At 36.3% G+C, this 23,623-nt stretch overlaps 1 protein-coding gene across 2 annotated transcripts in view; it reads left to right on the top strand.

Annotated features, from left to right (window-relative positions):
• The window catches only part of ints2 (integrator complex subunit 2), a 35,881-nt gene that overhangs the window by 3,585 nt on the left and 8,673 nt on the right, over positions 1-23,623 (top strand). For both annotated transcript variants that reach the window (XM_055208388.2, XM_055208389.2), the window contains exons 4-16: positions 551-653; positions 1,243-1,356; positions 7,751-7,881; positions 8,078-8,248; positions 8,348-8,568; positions 9,283-9,408; positions 11,600-11,671; positions 15,368-15,482; positions 16,168-16,236; positions 16,556-16,690; positions 22,061-22,237; positions 22,729-22,837; positions 23,364-23,468. In XM_055208388.2, coding sequence (XP_055064363.1) covers positions 551-653; positions 1,243-1,356; positions 7,751-7,881; positions 8,078-8,248; positions 8,348-8,568; positions 9,283-9,408; positions 11,600-11,671; positions 15,368-15,482; positions 16,168-16,236; positions 16,556-16,690; positions 22,061-22,237; positions 22,729-22,837; positions 23,364-23,468 — 1,648 coding nt within the window. The remainder of the gene's footprint in view (positions 1-550; positions 654-1,242; positions 1,357-7,750; positions 7,882-8,077; positions 8,249-8,347; positions 8,569-9,282; positions 9,409-11,599; positions 11,672-15,367; positions 15,483-16,167; positions 16,237-16,555; positions 16,691-22,060; positions 22,238-22,728; positions 22,838-23,363; positions 23,469-23,623) is intronic.

Here is a 23,623-nt window from a genome sequence, read left to right as displayed (position 1 = left end):
GAAGCTTGATGCTGTCAGGAGAACAAGCAACAGCCGTCATTTTTCCGTCTTCCAAGTGCCTCTCGCGTAAAATATTTGATTGTGATGGCTTACGTTTCTTTCCCGCTACAGAAAACCACCACAGGTTTAGCAATGCCATCAAAAGTATTATTTTGTTTTTGTTTGTTTGGTAATCACGAAGTACAAAATAGATTTGGAAAACTAGGATTCCGTGTGTATTCCGCGCCACCATTGTTGTTTACAATGTGTGGAATGGTATGCTGTGAATTGTTGAGCGGATTTATTGCATTCTGCAGAGAAGGAGGACTGGCGTTTAATGCGTTTTGTGAAGAAAGGGAGAAAAGATGACAGAATAAGACGGCGGATTTTGGATTTTATGTAAAATTTAGAATTTACTTTTTAAGACTGACCAGATACAATACTGATTTTTGGCGGTAACTTTTTTTTGCGTTTATCGCGTTTTGGACCCAAACTCTTCATTTATGTGTTAAAATCAATGCAAAACATTGATTATATCACACATGAAGGGATGTTTTCCTCTGATCTATAGGTGGCTGACTCCAATGGAGAATTTTTCCTGAGGTCCTCTGAGCTCTTTGAGAGTTCTGTGTACCTGGAGGAGGTGGCTGATGTCCTTTGCATCCTTCAAGCAGGTAAATGGCGTGTAGTATGAAAGCTCTCTTGTCTTGGGAGGTAAAGTTGTAAATCTGTTTAAAGGACATGTATTACGCCCATTTTTACAAGATGTCTCAGATGTGCCTATAATGTTTCTGTGAAGTTTTAGCTCAAAATACCCCACAGATTGTTATATATCAAGTATAAAATGTTCCTACTTGGGTGAAAGCAAAAAAGCGCTATTTTCATGTGTGTACCTTTAAATGCAAATGAGCTACAGCTCCCTTTTGGATAAAAATAGATCTGATTCCTTTGAGTACAGTCTAAGACGTATATTAAATATACATTTTACGGAAGATTAACATGTCAGATAGTGGCTGTGGGCGGGGCTTTGTTTGTGTGACATCACATTATCAAGATAATCTAAACAGCATATCTAATGAGACTGCTTTGGTTTAATGTGAATAAAAAAGGAGAAGGTGAATTTTAGTTTTCAATGTAGGGTTGTTGTGTTCACACACTGCCAACAGGCATTTATTTTCAGACATCTTGTAAAAGTGGATTTTGGATGTGCCCTTTACGACAAAAATTGCTTGCTGATATGAAAAAATTGTCTGCTCCAAGCAGAGCTGCCCTCCTTGCTTCCCATCATTGAGGTGGCTGAAGCTCTGCTTCACGTGAAGAACGGGGAGTGGTTCCTGTGTCTGCTGGTAGCCAATGTCCCAGACAGCTTTAATGAAGGTACATCAATCACATGCTCAAATTTCACCATTGCACTCTAAGTGTGGGAGAAACGATCAATAAATGGTCTTTATAACCATTTATTATTGTTTAATTTTTTAAAGGCGGGGTGCATGATTTTTGAAAAACACTTTGGAAAAGGGAGTCGGGCCGACTACCAAAACACACTTGTAGCCAATCAGCAGTAAGGGGCATGTCTACTAACCGACATCGTTTCCTGAGTTGCGTATGTTTGGGGTGGGTCTATCAAAAGCAGGTCCCGATTCTATTAGGGTAGGGGTGTTTGTTTAGGTGATTTCAAATGTCAACATTGGCTTTCAGAGATCATGCACCCTGCTTTAACTTTACCATCATGTAAAGATGACACTAAGTTTGTTTTATTAATATCTGAACCTGTTCTTTTTGGTTAAGATTCTAACAGTCAATTGTATTTCATATCTTCAACTTTCTCCATTTCTTATATATATATTAGGGCTGTCAATAGATTAAAAAAATTAATCTAGATTAATCGCATGATTTCATGAGTTAACTGCGATTAATCGCAAATTAATCGCACATTTTTATCCATTCGAAATTTACCCTAATTTAACACTTTTCAGGTTTTTAATATTCTAATCATATATACATATATAGATGCTTTAAGCAAATGTTTGTTAACAACAGCCTGTTTACATTTTAACAGAATCACCAGCCATTGTTTTGTATATGAATTTCCCTTTCAGAAGATTTTTCTTTCTCCATTTTTGTTTGCTGCTGCATCATTTGTGACCCGTGCTGGCAAGTTGAGTTGGAATTAGCAAATTTAAAAAAAATAGTTGTTCATATTTTGACATTCTCTATTAACACATAGAACAATGCATGATTTGTTGAAATATAACAAAATATGACAGAACTACACGTGTTTGAAGTTGAAAGAGTCAAATTACTACAAAAAATTCCACATCCATCCATACATTATATTACCACATCAATACCTTAAAATCACTGGTAAAACTAATAGATTTAGCACACACAAAGCAAAAACATCATCAATGTATGTTCAACTTTTTTTTCCTTTTGTTTGATTGACATTGATCCAGACTGCTTAAAATCTAAGTGATCTAATATAATGTTACACATCAGATATTTTTACCCAACAGTTAACCAAACATTTACTAAAAACATAACAGATTATAGAGCCTACCTGCGTGAATTCTTATCAAAACAGATATTTGTAAAACTGTAATTTTGTGTAGATGTCTATATATCCGGGTCGCGCACTCGCGCGTCTGTGTGCACGCGCTTCAGATATCAGTCAGTCAGCGTAAGGGGATCGCTTTTGAGTCTTGTCGCTCTTAATAACTCTTTAACATTAATCAGGTACCGAACTTTATCTCTCTTAATGACTCTTTTAACATCAAGCAAGTCCTGCAGTCTATTTTATAAGTCATGCATAAAAGCGAAACCAAAATGAATTGAGACGCATCTTTGTATTAGATTAAGCATTAGGAGGACGGTAACGTTACACCTCTCAGACGTATAAATAAAGATCATATCAGATGTCCAACGAGCATTTAGAGCATTGGATTTGGTAGACGATTTGCTTAATGTTCTTATTTCTATGAAAACCTTTTACTCATTTAGAGAGAGTCACATTTGTCTGCGTCTCTGTTCATTCAACTATGGGCTGGACCAAGGGTCAAACAGAAATTGCGCGTTGCGTTAATCTCCGTTAATAAAATTAGTGGCGTTAAAATGAATTTGCGTTAACGCGTTATTAACGCGTTAATTTTGACAGCCCTAATATATATATAATTTATTTTCTACTGATATAACCAAGCCTGTGCAGATGAATAATATTGGCCAACAGATTAGCCAAGTTTGCATGATCCAATTAAATCTTCATGGATAATATCAAGTCTAGATTTGCTCTAGATTTTTTTCTGATAAATATTTGTAATATCTCACACTTAGAAAATGTAGCAAATGCCAAATTATGTTCATTTGCTTTTTTTTCCAAATATTGTGGCGTTAAGTTCTCAAAAAATGCAATGGAGTCACCGGACAAGAAGCATGGCGTCATGCAGGGTCTCCCGCAGAAAATTTGTTAGTTAAGGTGGTAGGGTTGGGCGAGTGGGCGGGGCCAAGGGCGTGACAATCAAAGGGGTGTGGCGTATGTGTCATGATGAAAATTAAAATATTTTAATAAAATAAATAAATAAAATATTTATTTTTAAAATACTCAAATAAAACTTAATTTTGAAGAAACTTTGACAAAAAATGAACACATACTACATTATTAATGAATTAAATGTTTTTACCTCTAATAGGAATAGCTGCGTGATGAAGTGAAACTAAAGGGTTAATAAACACAAACTAAAGCAGATGTTGTAGAACGTCTGGCGAACGATGATAGATAGCGCAAACATTGTAAAAACTGATTATTTCCCTCTATTAATGACATTATCTTAAAGGAGCGTAACTGTAGCATGCAAATATAATGCACATGAATAAAGTGAGCAAGAGCGCTCAACAATTATATAATCAACAGGCACGTGAAACCTTAGCAGGTTGCTTAAACAACAAAATCACCAGCTAACTTCCTTTAAAATTAGAAGAACTATAGACTAATACAATAACAGGTTTAAATAACCCCAAAACATAGTCCACTTACAGTTCTCACGGACACGCGTTTTATCAACTGGCTAACCTCCATGACGGCCCACGTCTTATCTCATTTCGGCCGTGTGGTGCGCGTGCACACTCGCGGTGTGAAGCGTGTCTGCGCTATTCTCCGAGATGTTTTATCTACTGGCTAGTTATCCTCCAGACAGTGACGGTCCGGACCACGTCTTTCTCATTTCGGCCGTGTGGCGTGCGTCCCCACATGCGGTGTGATACGCGAACGCGCTATTCTCAGAGATGCACTTGACGGCATTTTGTGCAGCGAATTTTTTTTTTTTTTTTTTGAAGACCCAGTTAAGGCGGTAGGGTTTCCAAGCTTAGGCGGGCCGCCTTAACTGAAATATGCTGCGGGAAACCCTGGCGTCACGCCATGAATCAAAAAACAGAACACATTATTATCTTTTAATTGTATGCACACCGGCGGCAGCTCTCGTCTGCGATCCCCTTTAGTACTGTTTACTACAAATGGATGAATGACATAAGCATCAAGCTTAGTTAATTTGAGCACAATGCTGTATAATCTTTTATACACCCTTTGTTTTAAAATCATTACCTATCTTCCTGTTTTCAAAGGCGTTCTGAAATCTGCCACAATCTGTCTTTATATTCCGTCTCTTTGTGATCCATGCTTTGTACTGCAAGACAAAGTGAATCAACTTGTTAGACGCTACTCTGGATTTTGCCGTTTGCTTGTACAGTGGCTCTGAATTGTCAAAATGCTTGCTACAGATGCAAAAAATTCATAAAATTAAACCCAGTTTGTTTTTATGACAAACAAAAGTTTCAGAGGCAGTGTGTAAACGTGAGGTTTTATTTATTTTTTTACTTTTGTGCTCTGTATGCAAACATCATTAGTCATGTTTTCTGGATTGTGAGATGTGTTATTAGTTATTGGTAATATTTTTATTTTACTTTCATTTTTAACTTTTAGCGACCTTTAAAGAGTTTTTGCTCTTTGCTCCTCCTACAGGTTAGAATCGTAATTGTCCATTACCAAATACTGCAGCATAGCTGGCTCTGATTGGAATGTAGGTCTGCCGTAAAACAAGTTTTTGTAGTTTTCACTCAAAACTACAGGACCCCGCGACCCGACGGTTGGAAACTTCTTTAGTACGGTTTTGGCCGATAGAGGGCTGCAAAGCGAATGTGAAAGTGCTGTTCACCCTGTTTTGAGTGGATGAACGACTGAAACTTTTTTGGAAACGTTATTTTAAGGTAAAAAAAACTCTTTGGTGTTGCTTTAAATGGCAATAATGCATGGAGGTGTGATGAATTCAAGAAAGAAGTGCTACTATACTATGTTTCAATTCGCTAACAGAAGTAGTGCCGTAAATGTTTTGTTTTCAACCCCATGCCGTTTAAAACTACACGACTCTCAGTTGGACTTGGACGTTTCTGCCATATGTGGCAGTTTCATGATCATCCAAGAAGCAGCAAATTTCCATTTTGATGAGTTTGGCTGCTGATTATTTGCAAATTGGGGATGCGTGTGTTTACGCACATATGAATGTGTGTGTGTGTGTGTTCTCATCTGAGATATTCTAACTGGAAATAAAAACATCTCTGAGCCTTCTGGTATCTTTTCATCAGGTCCTCAGTGAGTCAATAGCTTATTTGTGTGAGGCTCCATTCAGAGCCAGTTTGAAACGTTTCGTATTATTGAATGGCCAATTCTCAGGACTCATTACCTAGACAGGATCTTTCATTGGGAGAGTATTGAGCTCAAGGCTGAATCATTAAAGGAAAGAGCTTGTCTATAGAGATCATCTGTAATCAGATGCAGCATCAATTGTGACCACATTTTTTTCTCGGACTGATTTTCATAACAGGTGATTGAAGCTAATATCATTCTAGCACTCATAAAAGAGTCCATAATTCTATAATTGTTTTGCATAATAAACTGTCATCTGTGGTTAAAACAAAATAGCTGTTATTTTAGGATAAAAGGCTTTTATTCAGAAAGAAATTAAGGGAGAATAAAGAGAAGCTCATTTAAAGACGTCTGCTTGAATGCATTGTAAGAATTGCTTTTGAGTTTAAAGTAGCTGTATGTAAGTTTTTGACTGTACTGAATGAATAAAAAAATAATATATTTGTAGATATTTAGGAAACATGCTAAGTTCACATATTGTTTCTCTAAAAACATAAGAACATCAGTTTTGGTCTGTGTGATTGTCAAGTGTATTGACAGCTCGGTTGCCAGTTGTTGCGGTTACTTAAAGGTTCAATGTTGAACTTTTTATGAGGATCTCTTGGCAGAAATGCAATATAATATACATAACATATACAAGACCTTACATAATTAACTATATTGTTTTAATTACCTTAAAATGAGCCGTTTTTATCTACATACACCAAGGGTCCCCTTACATGGAAGTCGCTGTCATGTTTCTACAGTAGCCCTAAACAGACAAACCGTTCTATTGATCACGTTCCATCTCTAGTTTTCTCAAACGATGACTTGTTTGTCCTATGGTGGCTACTGTATGCGTTTCGTGAGTGAGGTGTGAGCTGTGCACTGAGTTGTTGGTTGCAATTCGCAATCTCACCCATAGATGCCGCTAAATAACCTACGCTGGTCCTTTAAATGAGACCGCAATGACCCATAAATGTGACCTCTGAGGGGCGCAACTATCAAAATGAGCCACAGAGTAAATTATACAAATCCTCACGAGTGGGTTTGTAATGTGCAAACAACAAAAACATTGCAAACGTAAAGATTCGCAGATAAACTTCGAGTTTAAGGCTTAATGCTTTCAATGGTCAGTTTCGCTCCTGTAGGTGTCTGGCAGCTGATGCGAGCATTGAGTCTGAGGAGGAGGGGGGCAGGGAAAAATTTCTCTAATATTTAGAATTTATACTTCTGTACCAAGTTCAACCTCTAGACGTCAATAATACATACTGCTCCTTTAAAGGAAAACACCACCGTTTTTCAATATTTTACTATGTTCTTACCTCAACTTAGATGAATTAATACGTACCTATCTTTTTTAATGCGTGCACTTTTAATCTTTGTGCAGAGCTTCTTGAATGTGTTAGCATTTAGCCTGGCCCCATTCATTCCTATGGCTCCAAACAGAAGTTTTATTTTGTGCCACCATACTTACTTGTGTAACTACTCATGTAACAATCTTTAAATAGGGAAAACATGGAAGTGTTTGGTGGCTTCTAAATTCATCCCTGTTTGGATCCTAAGGAATGAATGGGGCTAGGCTAAATGCTAACACATTCACGAGGCGCTGTACAAAGATTAAAAGTGCACGCATTGATAAAAGATAGGTATGTATTCATTTGTATAAGTTGAGGTAGGAAAAAGTAAAATATTGAAAAACTGTGGTGTTTTCCTTTAAGGGTCAACAATGGCTCAGTCATTTTAACCTTGGTGTTCATATGGAGATACAGGTTCAAATCTGGCTTGTGTCCTCATTTTAGCCCATTTCTCCTGTCTACTGTCTGTTAACTATTATTATTATTAATAATAATAATTATCAGACATTTTGACTGTTTATTGAGACACATGTAGTGTAGAGGTGTTTCTGTAGCTCAATTTGTAGCGCATTGATTCTATGCAAGAGGTTCTGGGTTTAATCCCAAAGAACACATGTTTTGATAAAATGTATAGCTTGTAATTCACTTTGTATGAAAAATGTAATCGTCTTTTGTCCGTATTTTTAAGCAGTAGGTTTTAACAATTAGTTCTTTCTCTGTGCTTGTTTCTTCATCCCTCCAGTATGCAGGGGTTTGATAAAGAATGGAGAAAGGCAGGACGAGGAGAGCGTTGGTGGCAGACGCAGGACAGAAGCTCTCCGGCAGCTGTGTCAGATGAACCCCTCCCAGGCTTTGAACATCAGGGCTATGGTGGTGAGTCTCCACCATCAGATCACCTGTCAAGCTTAGTAATAAGTTACTGATACATTAATTAGAGCTGATTGCGAGTTAACCAGCACTGTGTTGCTAGTGCATGCACCAAACTTTTGCATACTAGCATTGGGTTTGTATTAACTTTTGAGACCTGTTCACACCATGTGCAGTTTCAAAAATTCCTGTTCCTTCGTAGGTGGAGGAGTGTCACCTCCCTGGTCTGGGCGTGGCTTTGACCCTAGACTATAAGCCAGACATAGCAGATGAAGCGGTCAGTCCTTTGGTTTCTTACGTCAGCGGCCTTCTGCTGGGCACCAATGGAAAAGTGCGCACCTGGTTCAGTATGTTCATTCGCAACGGTCAGCAGGTAAAAACATCTAGTTGCACTAAAGCTCTTGACGTTCCTTTTTTTGTAACAGACACATTAATATGTTCACATCGTTTCTTCATCTCGCATACTTTTCAGAGGAAAAGAGAGAGCAGCTCTGTGTTGTGGCAGATGCGGAGGCAGCTGCTGTTGGAGCTTGTGGCCATCTTGCCTCGTTCTCGAAGTACCCACATTCCCAACGACAGCAATATGGACACAGACAGTGGCTCAGGGTACTCTGGCTTGCGGGAGGAACATGTGGTGAAGGCCAGTGCGTTGCTGAGACTGTACTGCGCACTCATGGGCATCGCTGGGCTCAGGTACGACACGGGTGATGCAGTCCGGGTGTTGACAATGTAATGTTTGATGGAGGTTCTGTGGTGTTGTGGTAAAGCCTATCCCACAATAAGTCATCACTGGTACTTAAGCTAACTTAACTTGGGTGTTTCTTGTTTTTGTGGTGGTTCTGTTATTTACACAGTGCTTGAGCTCAAGTTAGGACTAGTTCCACTTTTCAATTCCTGAGACCCCCTGGTTCATATCCAAATGACCCCATTAAAACTTGATTGAGTGAGGTGACCTATGAACTGCAGTCTAATTATGCAGAACTTCCTTAAAACCAATTAGGTGACAGGACAATGCACATTAAAGATCCATTAAAAATAGTTTGGCACCTGGCTGATTTTAAAAGGGACATTTCACAAGACTTTTTTTAAGATGTAAAATAAATCTTTGGATTCCTCAGAGTACGTATGTGAAGTTTTAGCTTAAAATACCATATAGATAATTTATTATATATTATATACATGTTAAAATTGCCACTTTGTAGGTATGAGCAAAAATTTACTGTTTTTAAGTGTGTCTGTTTAAATGCAAATATGCTGATAAAATGCAAACACTGATCGCCATAATGGTGGTTTGTTGAAATTGAAACTCAATTGTGATGTCAATTATTTTCTCACACAGATTTCAGTGATATTTTAAGTTTTACCCTTTAAGTGTGTTATTAAGGTTAATGTGGTTTCTCACTGTAGGCCCACAGATGAAGAGGCGGAGCAACTGTTGCAACTTATGACCAGCCGTCCGCCGGCCACGCCTGCAGGAGTGCGCTTTGTCTCTCTTTCCTTCTGCAAACTGTTGGCGTTTCCCACACTTGTCAGGTGCATATACATTCACCTCCCGTCATCAAAATAAGTGATGAATGCATTATTAAAATCTAGCATTAAGAAGCATCTGTGGCTGTATTGCTCCAAACTTAAACCAGCTTCCTGTTACTGTGTTTCATTCAGTTTAAAGCTGTTTAGTTTCATTGAATTCATTTTAAAGTGTATACTTTGTGAATTACTGGCCTCATCAAACGAAATGAGAAAATAATGGGTTTTCCAATTGATTTTCTGAGCACTGTTGCTGCATTGGACTGGTTCTGTTATTCAAACAAACAATGTTTTAAAGCGCACCAATTATCCCATTCACGTTTTTACATTTCCTTTGGTGTGTAAGTGTGTATTAGTACATGTTAACGATATGCAAAAGGTACAAACCCCAAAGTCAACAATGAAGTGAAAAATCATCTCCAACGTAAATCTCTTTTCTTGGACTACAACAAACACACAGATTGTAGGCAACAGTTTAGTCCTGGGATTGGTGATTAAGTAAAGGCGGACATTATCATAATTCCTCCCACTTCGGGAATCTGCAAGTTAACTCCTGTTAGCATCGCATTGTGACCAAATTTTTCAAACATGGTAAGGAGCGTCACATTTCTGGCTGACGTCAGAGCTATTAAGGCCAGTCACAATGTTCAGATTAGCTGGCCAATCAGGGGCACAGTAGTTTTCAATTAGTTTTTTACATGAATCAGTGTGTTTTACGAAAAGATGGAAATCTGGAGCTACAAAAATGTACACTGAAAAAAACAACTTGTAAAATTTACTTGCACGAACGTTTTTAAGTAAAATGTACTGCTTTTTTAAGTACAACTTACCTACTAAAATCAAATAAAATCTACTTAATAATGCATGAAAAACATACGTTAAATAATTAAGTAAATGTTACTTAATTTTTTTTAGAAGTTAGATTTATTTTAATCGTTTAGGTAAAGTCTATTAGATAGGTTTTTTTTTTTTTTGAAAATTGAAGCATTGCTGTCCTAAAAATATTAAATATAAAAAATATTTTCTTTAACATAGTTTTATGGACTTTTCTATGGACTATGGTTATTTTTAGTGTTGTAAATGGCATTATAACACAAAATTCATGACTGACTATAAGTCATTGAATAAACTTGATTCTGAAAAGAAATGCACACAAACTGCGTTTTTGACATGTATTGTCAGCACTGTGGAGAGAAATACAATATAATGTTCTAAACAGTGTTCATGTAAAGAAACACTGATCACCTAAATGGTGACTTCACAAATTATAATTTACAACAAAACAACATCAATAATATAAGAGCTTAAACCTTTATGACATTTTATTAACAAATATTTAAGTGGTTAAAGTTTTTATCAGTTCTTATTCTTTGATAAAGCTTAAAAAAATCAGGCGCAAAGGATTGTGGATATTCCTTACAACATGTGGAAATAAATTTAAGTACATTTTACTTGAATTTTTTTAGTTTAATGTATTTAATATTCTTAAGTTAAATGAACTAAGATTTTTTTACTTGAATCTGCTAAAGTTTTTGATTAAAATTTACTTAAGTATTTTAGGACTATGTGGAGTGACTATAAAACAGTTAAATAATACAAGAAAATATCTAATACGACTTACTATTCCCACACAGTTCTTTTTTTTACATGAATTAATTGTGTATTTATCATAATTTTACTTAGGAAAATCTAGTTCTCAATAAATGTTAAAATTATTATGTAGAAATTATAAGAGTTCATCTAATATATATTACTTCACCAAAAGTTCGTTGTTTCAGTGTACGGTATGTGGAAAATAATGTTTTTTTAACTAGAAATCACTCGAACACATTGTATTATACTAAATAGACGAAATAATGTTGTTTTTTAGCAATAAAATAGGTGCCCCTTAAAGGGGACATATTATGCGACAATTATGCAAACACTGTTTACCATAATGGTGGTTTGTTGAAATTGTGCAATCAATTATTTTTTCTCTTTCTTTTTTTTCTGCACTAAATGGCAGTACCGTGGGAAAAGTACGATTTTCACGCTATGACACCGGTTACAATATTTACGTCAATACATACAGAATAAAAAAAAACTAATGACACACTTAAGCTTTAATTGAACCCGGATTTAATATTGTTCAGTTTATTTTGATGTTCAGAGTAAAGCGCAGGTGCTTGATCATTGCTGTTGTTGTCTCTCTCTACAGTACTCCAGAACAGGAGCAGTTGATGGTAATGTGGCTCAGCTGGATGATTAAAGAGGAGGAGTATTTTGAAAGGTATGGGAAGCCTGGATGGACCCAACACGAACCCATAAATGCATTTTTGAACATAGGAAATACACCGGCTATTTCTCTGCAAAAGAAATCAACTACAGGAAAAAGAACATTATGTGCTCACTTAAAACCCATTTATCTTGTTTATCCATTAATCCAATTAGTTCCAGATGTTTAGCCTCTTCAAGTCAAAACTAAGTTAGGATTTATTTTCCCATTCTTTGTGTCTTGCGCTTGTAATTATTAGGCATCTAAAACCTGCCCATCTGTCGAGTAATGCACTCCGCCCCGCTTCTATTCTCCAGACGGGCGGTGTGAGGGCACAAGCAATAATTGGGGGCTGATGGAAACGATATGAATTTTCAAACCTCTGTAGGTTTTTATACTGGAAAGCCGCTTTAAGCACAGACCGAAACACAAAACATTTCGCGGTAACGCATGCTCAATTTTTTTATCTATTAGACAATTTCACGCTTATAAAAGTAGGAAAAATGGCATAAGTAATAAAATGAAAACAGATGGGGTTGTGCGGAGGTTAGGCACTGACAGGCTTTTGCAGTTTAATAACAAATAAGCAGCTGATGGGTTATAAGTCACCTCTCCTGCAGCTTGCCTTCCTCATGACCCGCTTATCCGCACTCTATAAATTTAGAGATAAATGCCCGTCAGTGCAGAGTCGTGTGTGTGAGATAGACATTTGAGCCACTGTGAGGCTGGGGGTTGGTGTCACGTATGTGTCCGCATTTAAAGGAAAACACCACCGTTTTTCAATATTTTGCCATGTTCTTACCTCAACTTAGAATAATTAATATATACCTATCGTCATTCAATGCGTGCACTTAATCTTTGTACAGTGAGTCATGAATGTGTTAGCATTTAGCCTAGCCCCATTCATTCCTTAGGATCCAAACAGGGATGAATTTAGAAGCCACCATACACTTCCATGTTTTCCTTATTTAAAGACTGTTACATGAGTAGTTACACGAGTAAGTATGGTGGCACAAAATAAAACGTGATCTTTTTTAAGCGGATAAAAATGAAAACTATATTGTATGGCGGAAGAGCACTTAGTTTGTAGCACTCGACCTCAGGCGCAGTAATATTGACAGAAGTTTGAGCGAGAGGGGGAGTAGTGAGGAGTGATGATGTTACTGCGCACGGTAGGGTTGTCACGATTATGAAATTCGTCTGACGGTTAATTGACTAAACTAGGGATGCTAAACAATTAATCGCGATTAATCGTTAGCAGAATAAAAGTTTTTGTTTACATCACATGTGTGTAAACTGTGTATAATAAATATGTATATATATAAATATGAACACATTCATGTATAATTTTAAGAATTTTTTTTTTATATATTAAGTATTTATATTTATATATAATATAAATTATACATAAATATACAAATGTATATACACATGTAAACATTTCTAAAACATATACATGCATGTGTGTACATTTATTTATACAAATTTATTATACACAGTTCACACACATATGATTGAACAAAAACTTTCACTCCGCCAACGACCAATCGCGACCAATTGTTCAGCATCCCTAGTCTAAACTATTATTGTCTCTTTTTTATTGCTTTGACATTAAATTCTCATATATATATTTTTTTGTTTGTTCATGAAATAATTTTTACACATTGTTGTCATAATTATTTAAATTAAATATTTTGAAAGATTTACCTGGCGGTAAATATTAATACTCATAACACATATTTAAAAGTAATTATTTAATTCACATATCTTTGCTGCAAAAAATAAATTCCTTCCAGATCCTTAAGAATAGCATCATTCACTTCCCTAAAGTTGGAATTGCTGTTTTGGAAATTTATGTTTTACCTGACAAATCATACTACTTTAAGTTTTGCAACATTTCTTTAAATGCATTTTTTTCCACTGTATTGAATAGCTTTGCAATGTATCGCGTTACACTGACAGTTAAAGAGCGCCATCTGATACTGTCTCATTTATACAGGTGCTGCAGCTCCCCCTTGTGTTTTTTAAAGAGATGTGCAATCATTGTGGTGATCTGAAATCAATGCTATGAGGTCAAAGAATTGCAATGAGACAATTATTTAATCATTGTGACAGCCCTTGGGCATGGAGGTCGAAGTGCTGCATTTAAGTGCTCTTCCGCCTGGAAATATAGTTCTCATTTTTTAAACCACTTAAAAAAATCACGTTTTATTTTGTGCGTCCATACTTACTTGTGTTACTACTCATGTAACAGTCTTTAAAGGGAAATTCCGCCCTAAAACGGAATTTAGGGTGTTTTTTCGTTGTTAACGAGTCAAACTTTCATTTAAAAGCATATTTATGACTGAAGAGCAACATTTAAGATATTTAAGATGTTCGTTTTCTGGTAAACTGGCCTTTGAATGGGAGTGAATAGGGCATGTCGCATGAGTGCACAAAATCTCAATTTTTACAACACTAAGAAGGCTCGACACAACGTGATACTTTACTCGAAGTATCACGTGGGTCTCTACACATGAACGCGAGCATTGAGAACATTGTTTGTGTACACAGATTTTAGTAAAAGCGAAAAGTTTGGAACAACTTACCGTGCTGTTAAACTGCGTCCCGCCGCCATCTTGCCAGTCATGAGCAATCGATCTCAGAATGCGACATAAGGAGGAAGGAGAGTAAAGATGGATAGCTCCTAAAGCATAGTTCCATATAAATGCACGGATAATTTGTTGTTTTGTCTCAAGTGAAAAACAATATTGACCCTGTAGTTGAAAAAGTAGCGTCCTATGGAGTCCATTCAATCGCATTCTGAAATCGATTGCTCATGACTGGCAATATGGCGGCGGGACGCAGTTTAACAGCACGGTAAGTTGTTCCAAACTTTTCGCTTTTACTAAAATCTGTGTACACAAACAATGTTCTCAATGCTCGCGTTCATGTGTAGAGACCCACGTGATACTTCGAGTAAAGTATCACGTTGTGTCGAGCCTTCTTAGTGTTGTAAAAATTGAGATTTTGTGCACTCATGCGACGTGCCCTGTTCGCTCCCATTCAAAGGCCAGTTTACCAGAAAACGAACATCTTAAATATCTTAAATGTTGCTCTTCAGTCATAAATATGCTTTTAAATGAAAGTTTGACTCGTTAACAACGAAAAAACACCCTAAATTCCGTTTTAGGGCGGAATTTCCCTTTAAATAGGGAAAACATGGAAGTGTTTGGTGGCTTTTTAATTTATCCCTGTTTGGATCCTAAGAAATGAATGGGGCTAGGCTAAATGCTAACACATTCACGATGCGCTGTACAAAGATTAAGTGCACGCATTGAAAAAAGATAGGTATGTATTAATTCGTCTAATTTGATGTAAAACATAGTAAAATATAAAAAAGTGGTGTTTTCCTTTAACACTCTGAAAATTAATTGTTACAAAATAGAAGCTGCAGTTGTACTTGCGTGTGGTATTGGGTGAGGCAAACTCTTATTGTGGAAAGTATTTTATTGGAAAAAAATCATAATGCAAGATAAGTCATCAATGTTATTCTTAAAATTTAAATGCATGCATCTGCTGAAAGTTAATTTTGTTAGTTTTTCAAAGTGCATAAATTACCTTAAAGCTGATGCACACATACCAAAAATCTCATATTTTCTTTAAATCCGTTTTCTTTTCCCTTTTTTTGCTCTCCTAACCTCCCTTTCCTCCTCTTCATGTTCTCCTCAGTGCCGCTGGTGTCTCGGCCTCTTTTGGAGAAATGCTATTACTGGTCGCCATGTATTTCCATAGCAACCAGCTCAGTGCCATCATAGAGCTGGTTTGCTCCACCCTGGGGATGAAGGTGAGTTTAAGCAATCAGTCGGTCTGCACTAGGAAGCGGATTCATACTGGATTACATTCACAATTTTTGCCTATAACTCCTATTTGAGTTTTGTGCAGTCCCATTTGAATAATGCTTGATAAAGGTTTGTACTAAATAGGCAGCTCGCTAGCTTTTGAAACAGTCAGACTAGTAGATTAGGGAAATGGATCGGTTGCAGACACTCTCTAGAGGGTTTGTTTTGCTTTCTGTAAACACAATTCTAGTTTAGTGTGTTACTGAAACAGTACTTAGTCCTGTGTTTACCTTTGGGCTTAAATGTCAATATTAGTTTTAGTCTAGAATTTGTTCTCTAAGTGAAAATGTCTGCACTGTAACACACAGTGTCTAAAATATGTTGTTCACTGGTGGATTTATTGATTGTTAGCATCTAAAAGCCAGTGGAAACATGCACATCCAACAGAAGTCTGAAGAGTGTATGTGTATGTGTATGTAATTGCCCTTAGCTGAGTTTTGCATTATTGATGCGGTACAGATAGATGACTCACGGACGGTACAAGCAGTGTTCCCTTCCAGGTTCGTTTAGACAGAATGACTCACTTTCTACATTAAAAAACCTTCATATTGGTTTGAAAGGTTTTTCTTAACTTTTTTTGGTGGTGAAATGGCTAGTTTGCTGTCTCTAAACCTCTTTGTCCTTTTACAGATTGCTATTAAACCCAGCTCACTGAGCAAAATGAAGACTATTTTCACCCAGGAAATCTTCACAGAACAGGTGATTACTTACAGTGCTTTATAGTGCAAAACGTCAAGTCAATTTATTTTTTATGTCCCGTTTAGTGCAATGCTGTTTGCGCAGAAACGACCTAACATATTGCAAGAACTGTGTGGGCACCAGAGGATTTATTTTAATTACTAACAGCTTGTTAAAGTACATATATCCTGTCCTAACTTTGAGAACTGCATGTTTGCCATCTGTTGAACACGACAATCTAATGCATTTTTGTATGTTGTCATGGATAAGACATCTGGTAAATGCTTTAGATGTAAAGCTGTGTGTATTTGGTCAGGACTGATGCTATGTTGTGTTACAGGTGGTCACGGCACATGCGGTGAGAGTGGCAGTTACCAATAACCTCAGTGCCAACATCACAGGATTCCTCCCTATTCACTGTATATACCAGCTGCTGAGGAGCAGAGCCTTCACCAAACACAAAGTGTCTATTAAGGTAACCATGAGGATTTCAAGACATTTTTCTCAGTTGTCTTCTAGTATGTCTTATTATATTCAGTTTTGTTCTGTTCTCTTCTGTTTGATCCATTCTAATTTCATACATTTTCTGATCTATTCTGATTGATTCTTTTTCATTCTATTATAGTCTGATCCATTCTGACTTATTCTGTTCTATTCTGATCTATTCAGATCAATTCAGTTTCATTCTGTTGTAGCCTGATCTGTTGTGATCTATTCTGTTCTTTTTTCTCTCTAATCCATTCTAACCTATTCTGTTTAGTCTGATTCATTCTGATCTATTGTGTTCTGTTCTGATCTATTTTGATATATTCTGATATATTTGATATATTCTGTTTCATTCTAGTATAGCCTGATCCGTTGTGATCTACTGTGTTCTACTTTAATCTATTCTGATCTATTCAGTTTCATTTTATTATAGTCTGGTCCATTCTGATTTATTCTGTTTCATTCTATTGTAGTCTGATCCATTCTGACTTATTTTGTTCTTTTCTGATCTATTCAGATCTATTCAGTTTCATCCTGTTATAGCCTGATCTGTTGTGATCTATTCTATTCTGTTATTTTTTTCTCTAATCTATTCTAACCTATTCTGTTAAGTCTGATTCATTCTGATCTATTGTGTTCTGTTCTGATCTGTTTTGATATATTCTGATCTATTGTGTTCTGTTCTGATCTATTCTGAGATATTCCGTTTCATTCTAGTATAGTCTGATTCATTGTGATCTATTCTGTTCTGTTCTTTTCTAATCTACTCTGATGTATTCTGTTTCATTCTATTATAGTCTGATCCATTCTGACTTATTCTGTTCTTTTCTGATCTCTTCAGTTTCATTCTGTTGTAGTCTGCTCTGTTGTGATCTATTCTATTCTGTTCTTATTTGCTCTAATCTATTCTAACATGTTCTGTTTTATTCTGTTATAGTTAGGGCTGGGCGATTAATCGAAAAATAACCGAAACCGAAATTCAGAACCTCTAACCGACATTATTTTATCATGTCGGTTATTTCGGTTTTTAATCCTGTTAATACTTTCCCTTTAAAAACAAACTGCTTCGTGTGATGTTGCGTAACTCCGCCCCGTCCTGTCAGTGGCACAGCGAAACATGGAGGAGAACTCAAACACTGTTTAACTGAGCAGCAGGATCATCTAGTGCCCGAAAGAAGCACAGTACTTTTTTTAAGAAGTACTCGCGAATGTGCAGGCACCTGTGACAAAAATACGGAATGCGCGATCGGGTTTTTACCGCACACGCGCTTAGTTTAATCTACCGATGGGTCTCTAAGCAGCCCGGGTAATGTCATCACATCTCACTCACTCAAAACCGCGAAAAGAGGCGCCCGCGTTAGTTTAATTAGACACTTCAGAGATGACGGAGAGAGAGAACGGGAGAACTTCTAGTCTACATTAACACCAAAAGCATTACAGATGAGAATAAATGGCTTAGACATCAGTGCCCAGTTAAGAAAAAATGGATTGAATACAAGAAACGTGTAAAGGATACAGTCCAAGTATGTATTTTGCCCTACTCATCTCATTACAATATGCTATCTGGATACAACTTATTATGTATGTATCTGATGTCTATAATTAGTCATGGGGGTTGTATGATTCTTTGGTTCATAACTTCCCATTCTGAAAGTTTCATCAATTGTACATAATGACATGCAACATCTGCATAGAGTTAAGTTTATTTAATATTTTCAGTAATGCAGTTATTTTGGGAAAATGTGAATAATTGCATTGCAGGCTGATTTAAGGTGTGCCCTAAACTTTCCAACCTTGTCAGTGAACTATGAGGCAAAAAAATAATCGTTTATTAATCGTAACCGATGTCAAATGTTACATTAACCGAGGTTTTGATTTTAGGTCAAATCGCCCAGCCCTAGTTATAGTCTGATTTTTTCTGATCTATTGTGCTCTGTTCTGATCTATTCAGTTTTATTATATTATAGTCTGGTCCATTCTGATCTATTCTGATTTATTCTATTATAGTCTGATCCTCTCCGACTTATTCTGCTCTTTTCTGGTCTATTCTTCTGATCTCTTCAGTTTCATTCTGTTGTAGTCTGATCTGTTGTGATCTGTTGTTTTTTTCTAATCTATTCCAACCTGCTCTGTTTTATTCCGTTATAGTCTGATTCATTCTGATCTGTTGCATTCTGTTCTGATCTATTTTGATGATCTATCCAGTTTTATTATATTATAGTCTGGTCCATTCTGATATATTTTGTTTTATTCCGTTATAATCTGATTCATTCTGATCTTTTCTGATTTGTTCTAATCTATTCTGTTCTTTTTTTGATCTGTTCTGATTTATTCTGATCTATTTTGTTCTTTTCTGATCTATTTTGATCTGTTCTGATGTATTATGTGATATATTCAGCTTTATTCTATTATAGTCTTATCCGTTGTGATATTTTGTTATTTTCTTACCTATTCTGATTCATTCTTTTTTATTCAGTTATAGTCTGATCCATTTTACTATCTTCTGATCTGTTCTAACTTCTAACCTATTCTTTGTTATATTTTCGGGCGTTTCGCCTTTATTTTGTGAGCAAAGTTGACAGACAGGAAGCAATAGGATTGGAGAGAGAGGGTAGGGTCAGGAAAGGACCACGTGCCAAGACTTAACTCAGGTCACCCGATCACAACGCCACGTGTCTGACATTCTGTTCTGTTCTATTCTGAATAATTTTGTTCTGTTTTACTATATTCTGTTCTGTTGTTTTTCTTTTAAATGTCATTCTATGTGTTGTTTTATATGTGTTTTTTTTCTACCCGACTCTACTACTGTTGTATTTTCTCCTGCTCCGTGAAAAGCCGTACTGTGCTAACTACACCACATGACTAAATCTGAATCTGATCAGAGACAGAATTGAGTTGAATCCGTTGGGTTGTATTGTCTGTTTGACTGGCTAGCTCCTCTCCTGACTCATGGAAAGAGACTCCATTGATTTAATTAAGGATGTGGGTAGTGCATCGCCCAGTTGATCAGAATGTTTCCTTTCAATTACATTGTCAGCTGTAAAGACTGGAATCTGCCTGTATAGTCAGTAAGGCATGTTATAGCTATTGATCTGTTCAGCTGGAAAGATGATTTAATCACCCAAGAGCCTCAGGTAGATGGGTGGATAATTCACTTATTCTGAGGGATTTTTCTTTCTTTCTTCTTTCTTATTATTTCTTTCTTTCCTTCCTTGTTTCTTTCTTTCTTTCTTTATCTTTTTCCTTCATCTTTTTCCTTCTTTCTTTCTTTCTTTCTTTCTTTCTTTCTTTCTTCCTTCCTTCCTGTCTTTCTTTCTTTCTTTCTTTCTTTCTTTCTTTCTTCCTTCCTTCCTTCGTTGCTTCATTCCTTCCTTTCTTAGGAATTTTCTTTCTCTTTTTTCTGTCTTTTCTTTCTCTTTCTTTTTTCTGTCTTTCTGTCTTTTTCATTCTTTCTTTCTTTTTTCTTTCCTTCGTTTTTCTTCCTTTCCTTCTTTCATTTTTTCTGCCTCTGTCTTTTTTCATTTTTTTTTCTTCTTTCTTTCTTCCTTCCTTTCATTTTTCTTCCTTCTTTTCCTTCTTTCATTTTTTCTGCCTTTGTCTTTTTTCTTTCTTTCTTTCATTCTTTCTTTCTTTCTTTATTTATTTTTTTCCTTCTTTCTTTCTTTTTTCTTCCTTTCTTTATTGCTTCCTTCCTTCCTTCCTTCCTTCCTTTCTTATTCTGAGGAATTTTCTTTCTCTTTCTTTTTTCTGTCTTTCTGTCTTTTCTTTTTCATTCTTTCTTTCTTTCCTTTTTCTTTCCATCTTTTTCTTTTTTCTTTCTTTCTTTTTTTCTTTCTTTCTTTCTTTCTTTCTTTCTTTCTTTCTTTCTTTCTTTCTTTCTTTCTTTCTTTCTTTCCTCCTTTCTCTCGTTCTTTCTTTCTCTCCTCCTTTCTCTCCTCCTTTCTCTCATTAATTCTTTCCTTCTTTCTCTCCTTCTTTCTTTCCTTCTTTCTTTCTCTCATTCATTCTTTCCTCCTTTCTCTCCTCCTTTCTTTCTTTCTTTCCTCCTTTCTCTCCTCCTTTCTCTCATTAATTCTTTCCTTCTTTCTCTCCTTTTTTCTCTCCTTTTTTCTTTCCTTCTTTCTCTCATTCATTCTTTCCTCCTTTCTCTCCTCCTTTATTTCATTCATTCTTTCCTTCTTTCTCTCCTTCTTTCTTTCTTCCTTCCTTTCATTTTTCTTCCTTCTTTTCCTTCTTTCATTTTTTCTGCCTTTGTCTTTTTTCTTTCTTTCATTCTTTCTTTCTTTCTTTTTTTCTTTCTTTCTTTCATTCATTCTTTCATTCTTTCTTTCTTTCTTTATTTTTTTTTCCTTCTTTCTTTCTTTTGTCTTCCTTTCTTCATTGCTTCCTTCCTTCCTTCCTTCCTTTCTTATTCTGAGGAATTTTCTTTCTCTTTCCTTTTTTCTGTCTTTTCTTTTTCATTCTTTCTTTCTTTCCTTTTTCTTTCCATCTTTCTTTTTTTCTTTCTTTCAATTTTTCTTTCTTTCCTCCTTTCTTTCCTCCTTTCTTTCTTTCTCTTCTTCTTTCTTTCTTTCTTTCTTTCTTTCTTTCTTTCTTTCTTTCTTTCTCTTCTTCTTTCTCTCGTTATTTCTTTCTTTCCTCCTTTCTCTCCTCCTTTCTCTCATTAATTCTTTCCTTCTTTCTCTCCTTCTTTCTTTCCTTCTTTCTTTCTTTCCTTCTTTCTTTCTCTCATTCATTCTTTCCTCCTTTCTCTCCTCCTTTCTCTCCTTCTTTCTTTCTTTCTTTCCTCCTTTCTCTCCTCCTTTCTTTCTTTCCTCCTTTCTCTCCTCCTTTCTCTCATTAATTCTTTCCTCCTTTCTCTCCTTCTTTCTTTCCTTCTTTCTCTCCTCCTTTCTTTCTTTCCTCCTTTCTCTCCTCCTTTCTCTCATTAATTCTTTCTTTCTTTCTCTCCTTCTTTCTCTTCTTTTTTCTTTCCTTCTTTCTCTCATTCATTCTTTCCTCCTTTCTCTCCTCCTTTCTTTCATTCATTCTTTTCTTCTTTCTTTCCTTTTTCTCTCATTCATTCTTTCATTCTTTCCTCCTTTCTCTCCTTCCTTCTTTCTTTCATTCCTTCCTTCTTTCTTTCTTTTTTCTTTCTTTCCTTCTTCCTTTCTCTCCTTCTTTCTCTTCTTCTGTCTCTCCTTCTTTCTTTCTCTCATTCATTCTTTCCTTCTTTCTCCCCTTCTTTCTTTCCTTCTCTCTCTCATTCATTCTTTCCTTCTTTCTTTCTTTCTTCCTTTCTTACTTTTTTACTTCCCTCTATCACTCACTCTCTTTTTATTGTTTCGTCTATTGATTCTGTTAATTGTTATTTTCTCAGGACTGGATCTTCAGACAGTTGTGTGAGACGACCACTCCCCTCCACACTCAGCTGCTTCCTTTAATTGATGTTTACATTAACTCCATCCTGACCCCTGCTTCCAAGACCAACCCCGAGGCCACCAACCAGCCAATCACAGAGCAGGAGATCCTTAATGTTTTCCAGGGTTTGGTCGGGGTGGGTATAGCATGCATTATCTTTTTGATCACATTGACTGCATACATCGCAAAATCACCAGAGAGAAAGTTATAAAATCAAGTCACCGCAGTGATATTGCATGTTAGAGTCTCAGAACTGTGATAAATGACTGCCCTGCGGTAACAAAAAATGAGCCGACTCAAATCAGGGGGAAGATATTATTGGATATTATAAGGATATTTTTAGACAAACGACATCTGCTTATTGCAATATGTGCAAGTTGTGTGTATCTGAAAATTTCAGAGGCTTAATTTCTGCATCTATCACAAAACACTTTAAAACAAATGATGTTTAATAGTATGAAAGATGTGTACTGGGTGATCTGTGTGATACATTAAGTCAGTGATACTGCATACATTCACTATACATACCATTTTCAGTTCTGTACAATATAAATCAAACCCAATTTTCCCAGTACCCTGTATTTAACCGCAGTTTGACCTCTCTCTTTATGTTTTTCTCTCTCACAGGGTGATGGAGGGAAAGTTCGTTCTCAATACACAATCACCACCCAGTTGCTCATTCTTTACTACATCCTGTCTTATGAAGAGGCTCTGCTTGCCAATACAAAGGCACTAGGTACCCACTAAACCCCTAACACATCATTGAGTTACATTTTGTTTTAGTAACTTATTGAGTTGATAGCATACTTAAGTATGCATATGATTTTCAATGAATGGTCCGAGGTGTTTTTACCACATGATTATGTATTATACAAATAAAACATAAATGGCTACATTGGCATTTAAATTGTAACCACCATAATATAATATTACTCATATCGCCATGGACCAATTGCTTTGTTATGGTACTCTTACGATGACGTCAGACTTGCCCCAATCACCTGCCGTTTAAGTGCTCGCTTTGGAGGCCTCTCATCAGTTATTAAAGCGGTTACCCTTCACTGTTTACGCACACAGTCCTTCCCAGACTGCTGTGCTTATTTAATCTCTCTTTCTCTCTTCTCTTCGATCATTCTGGAGTAATGACGCCCTTTGGCTGTGCTAATGAACTGAATACAATGAAAAATCACCTGTACACGGGCCACACCACAGAGGCCTATTTTTAACAAACAGCCTGATAACCAACGTTCCCTTTTTTCCAGCACTGATGCAGAAGAAGCCGAAATCCTATTCTGCAGCCCTTATGGACCAGATACCCATCAAATATCTCATCCGCCAGGCACAGGGACTACAACAGGAGCTAGGAGGTAAAGTACATCTATTTAAAGTAGACCACTGTTAAAAGAGTCTTTGTTTTTGTTGCATTTATTTCTTCATAATTAAAATACAGTGATAATTTGTGATCCATTCTGTGAAAACCCAGCTAAAGTCATTGTTTAAAGTGATTTATTGTTTTCTACAA

Source organism: Misgurnus anguillicaudatus, chromosome 12 (genome assembly GCF_027580225.2).
Source record: "Misgurnus anguillicaudatus chromosome 12, ASM2758022v2, whole genome shotgun sequence".
NCBI lineage: Eukaryota > Metazoa > Chordata > Actinopteri > Cypriniformes > Cobitidae > Misgurnus > Misgurnus anguillicaudatus.
Note: the sequence above shows the minus strand (reverse complement) of the source record. Positions and strands in the feature narration are given on the sequence as shown.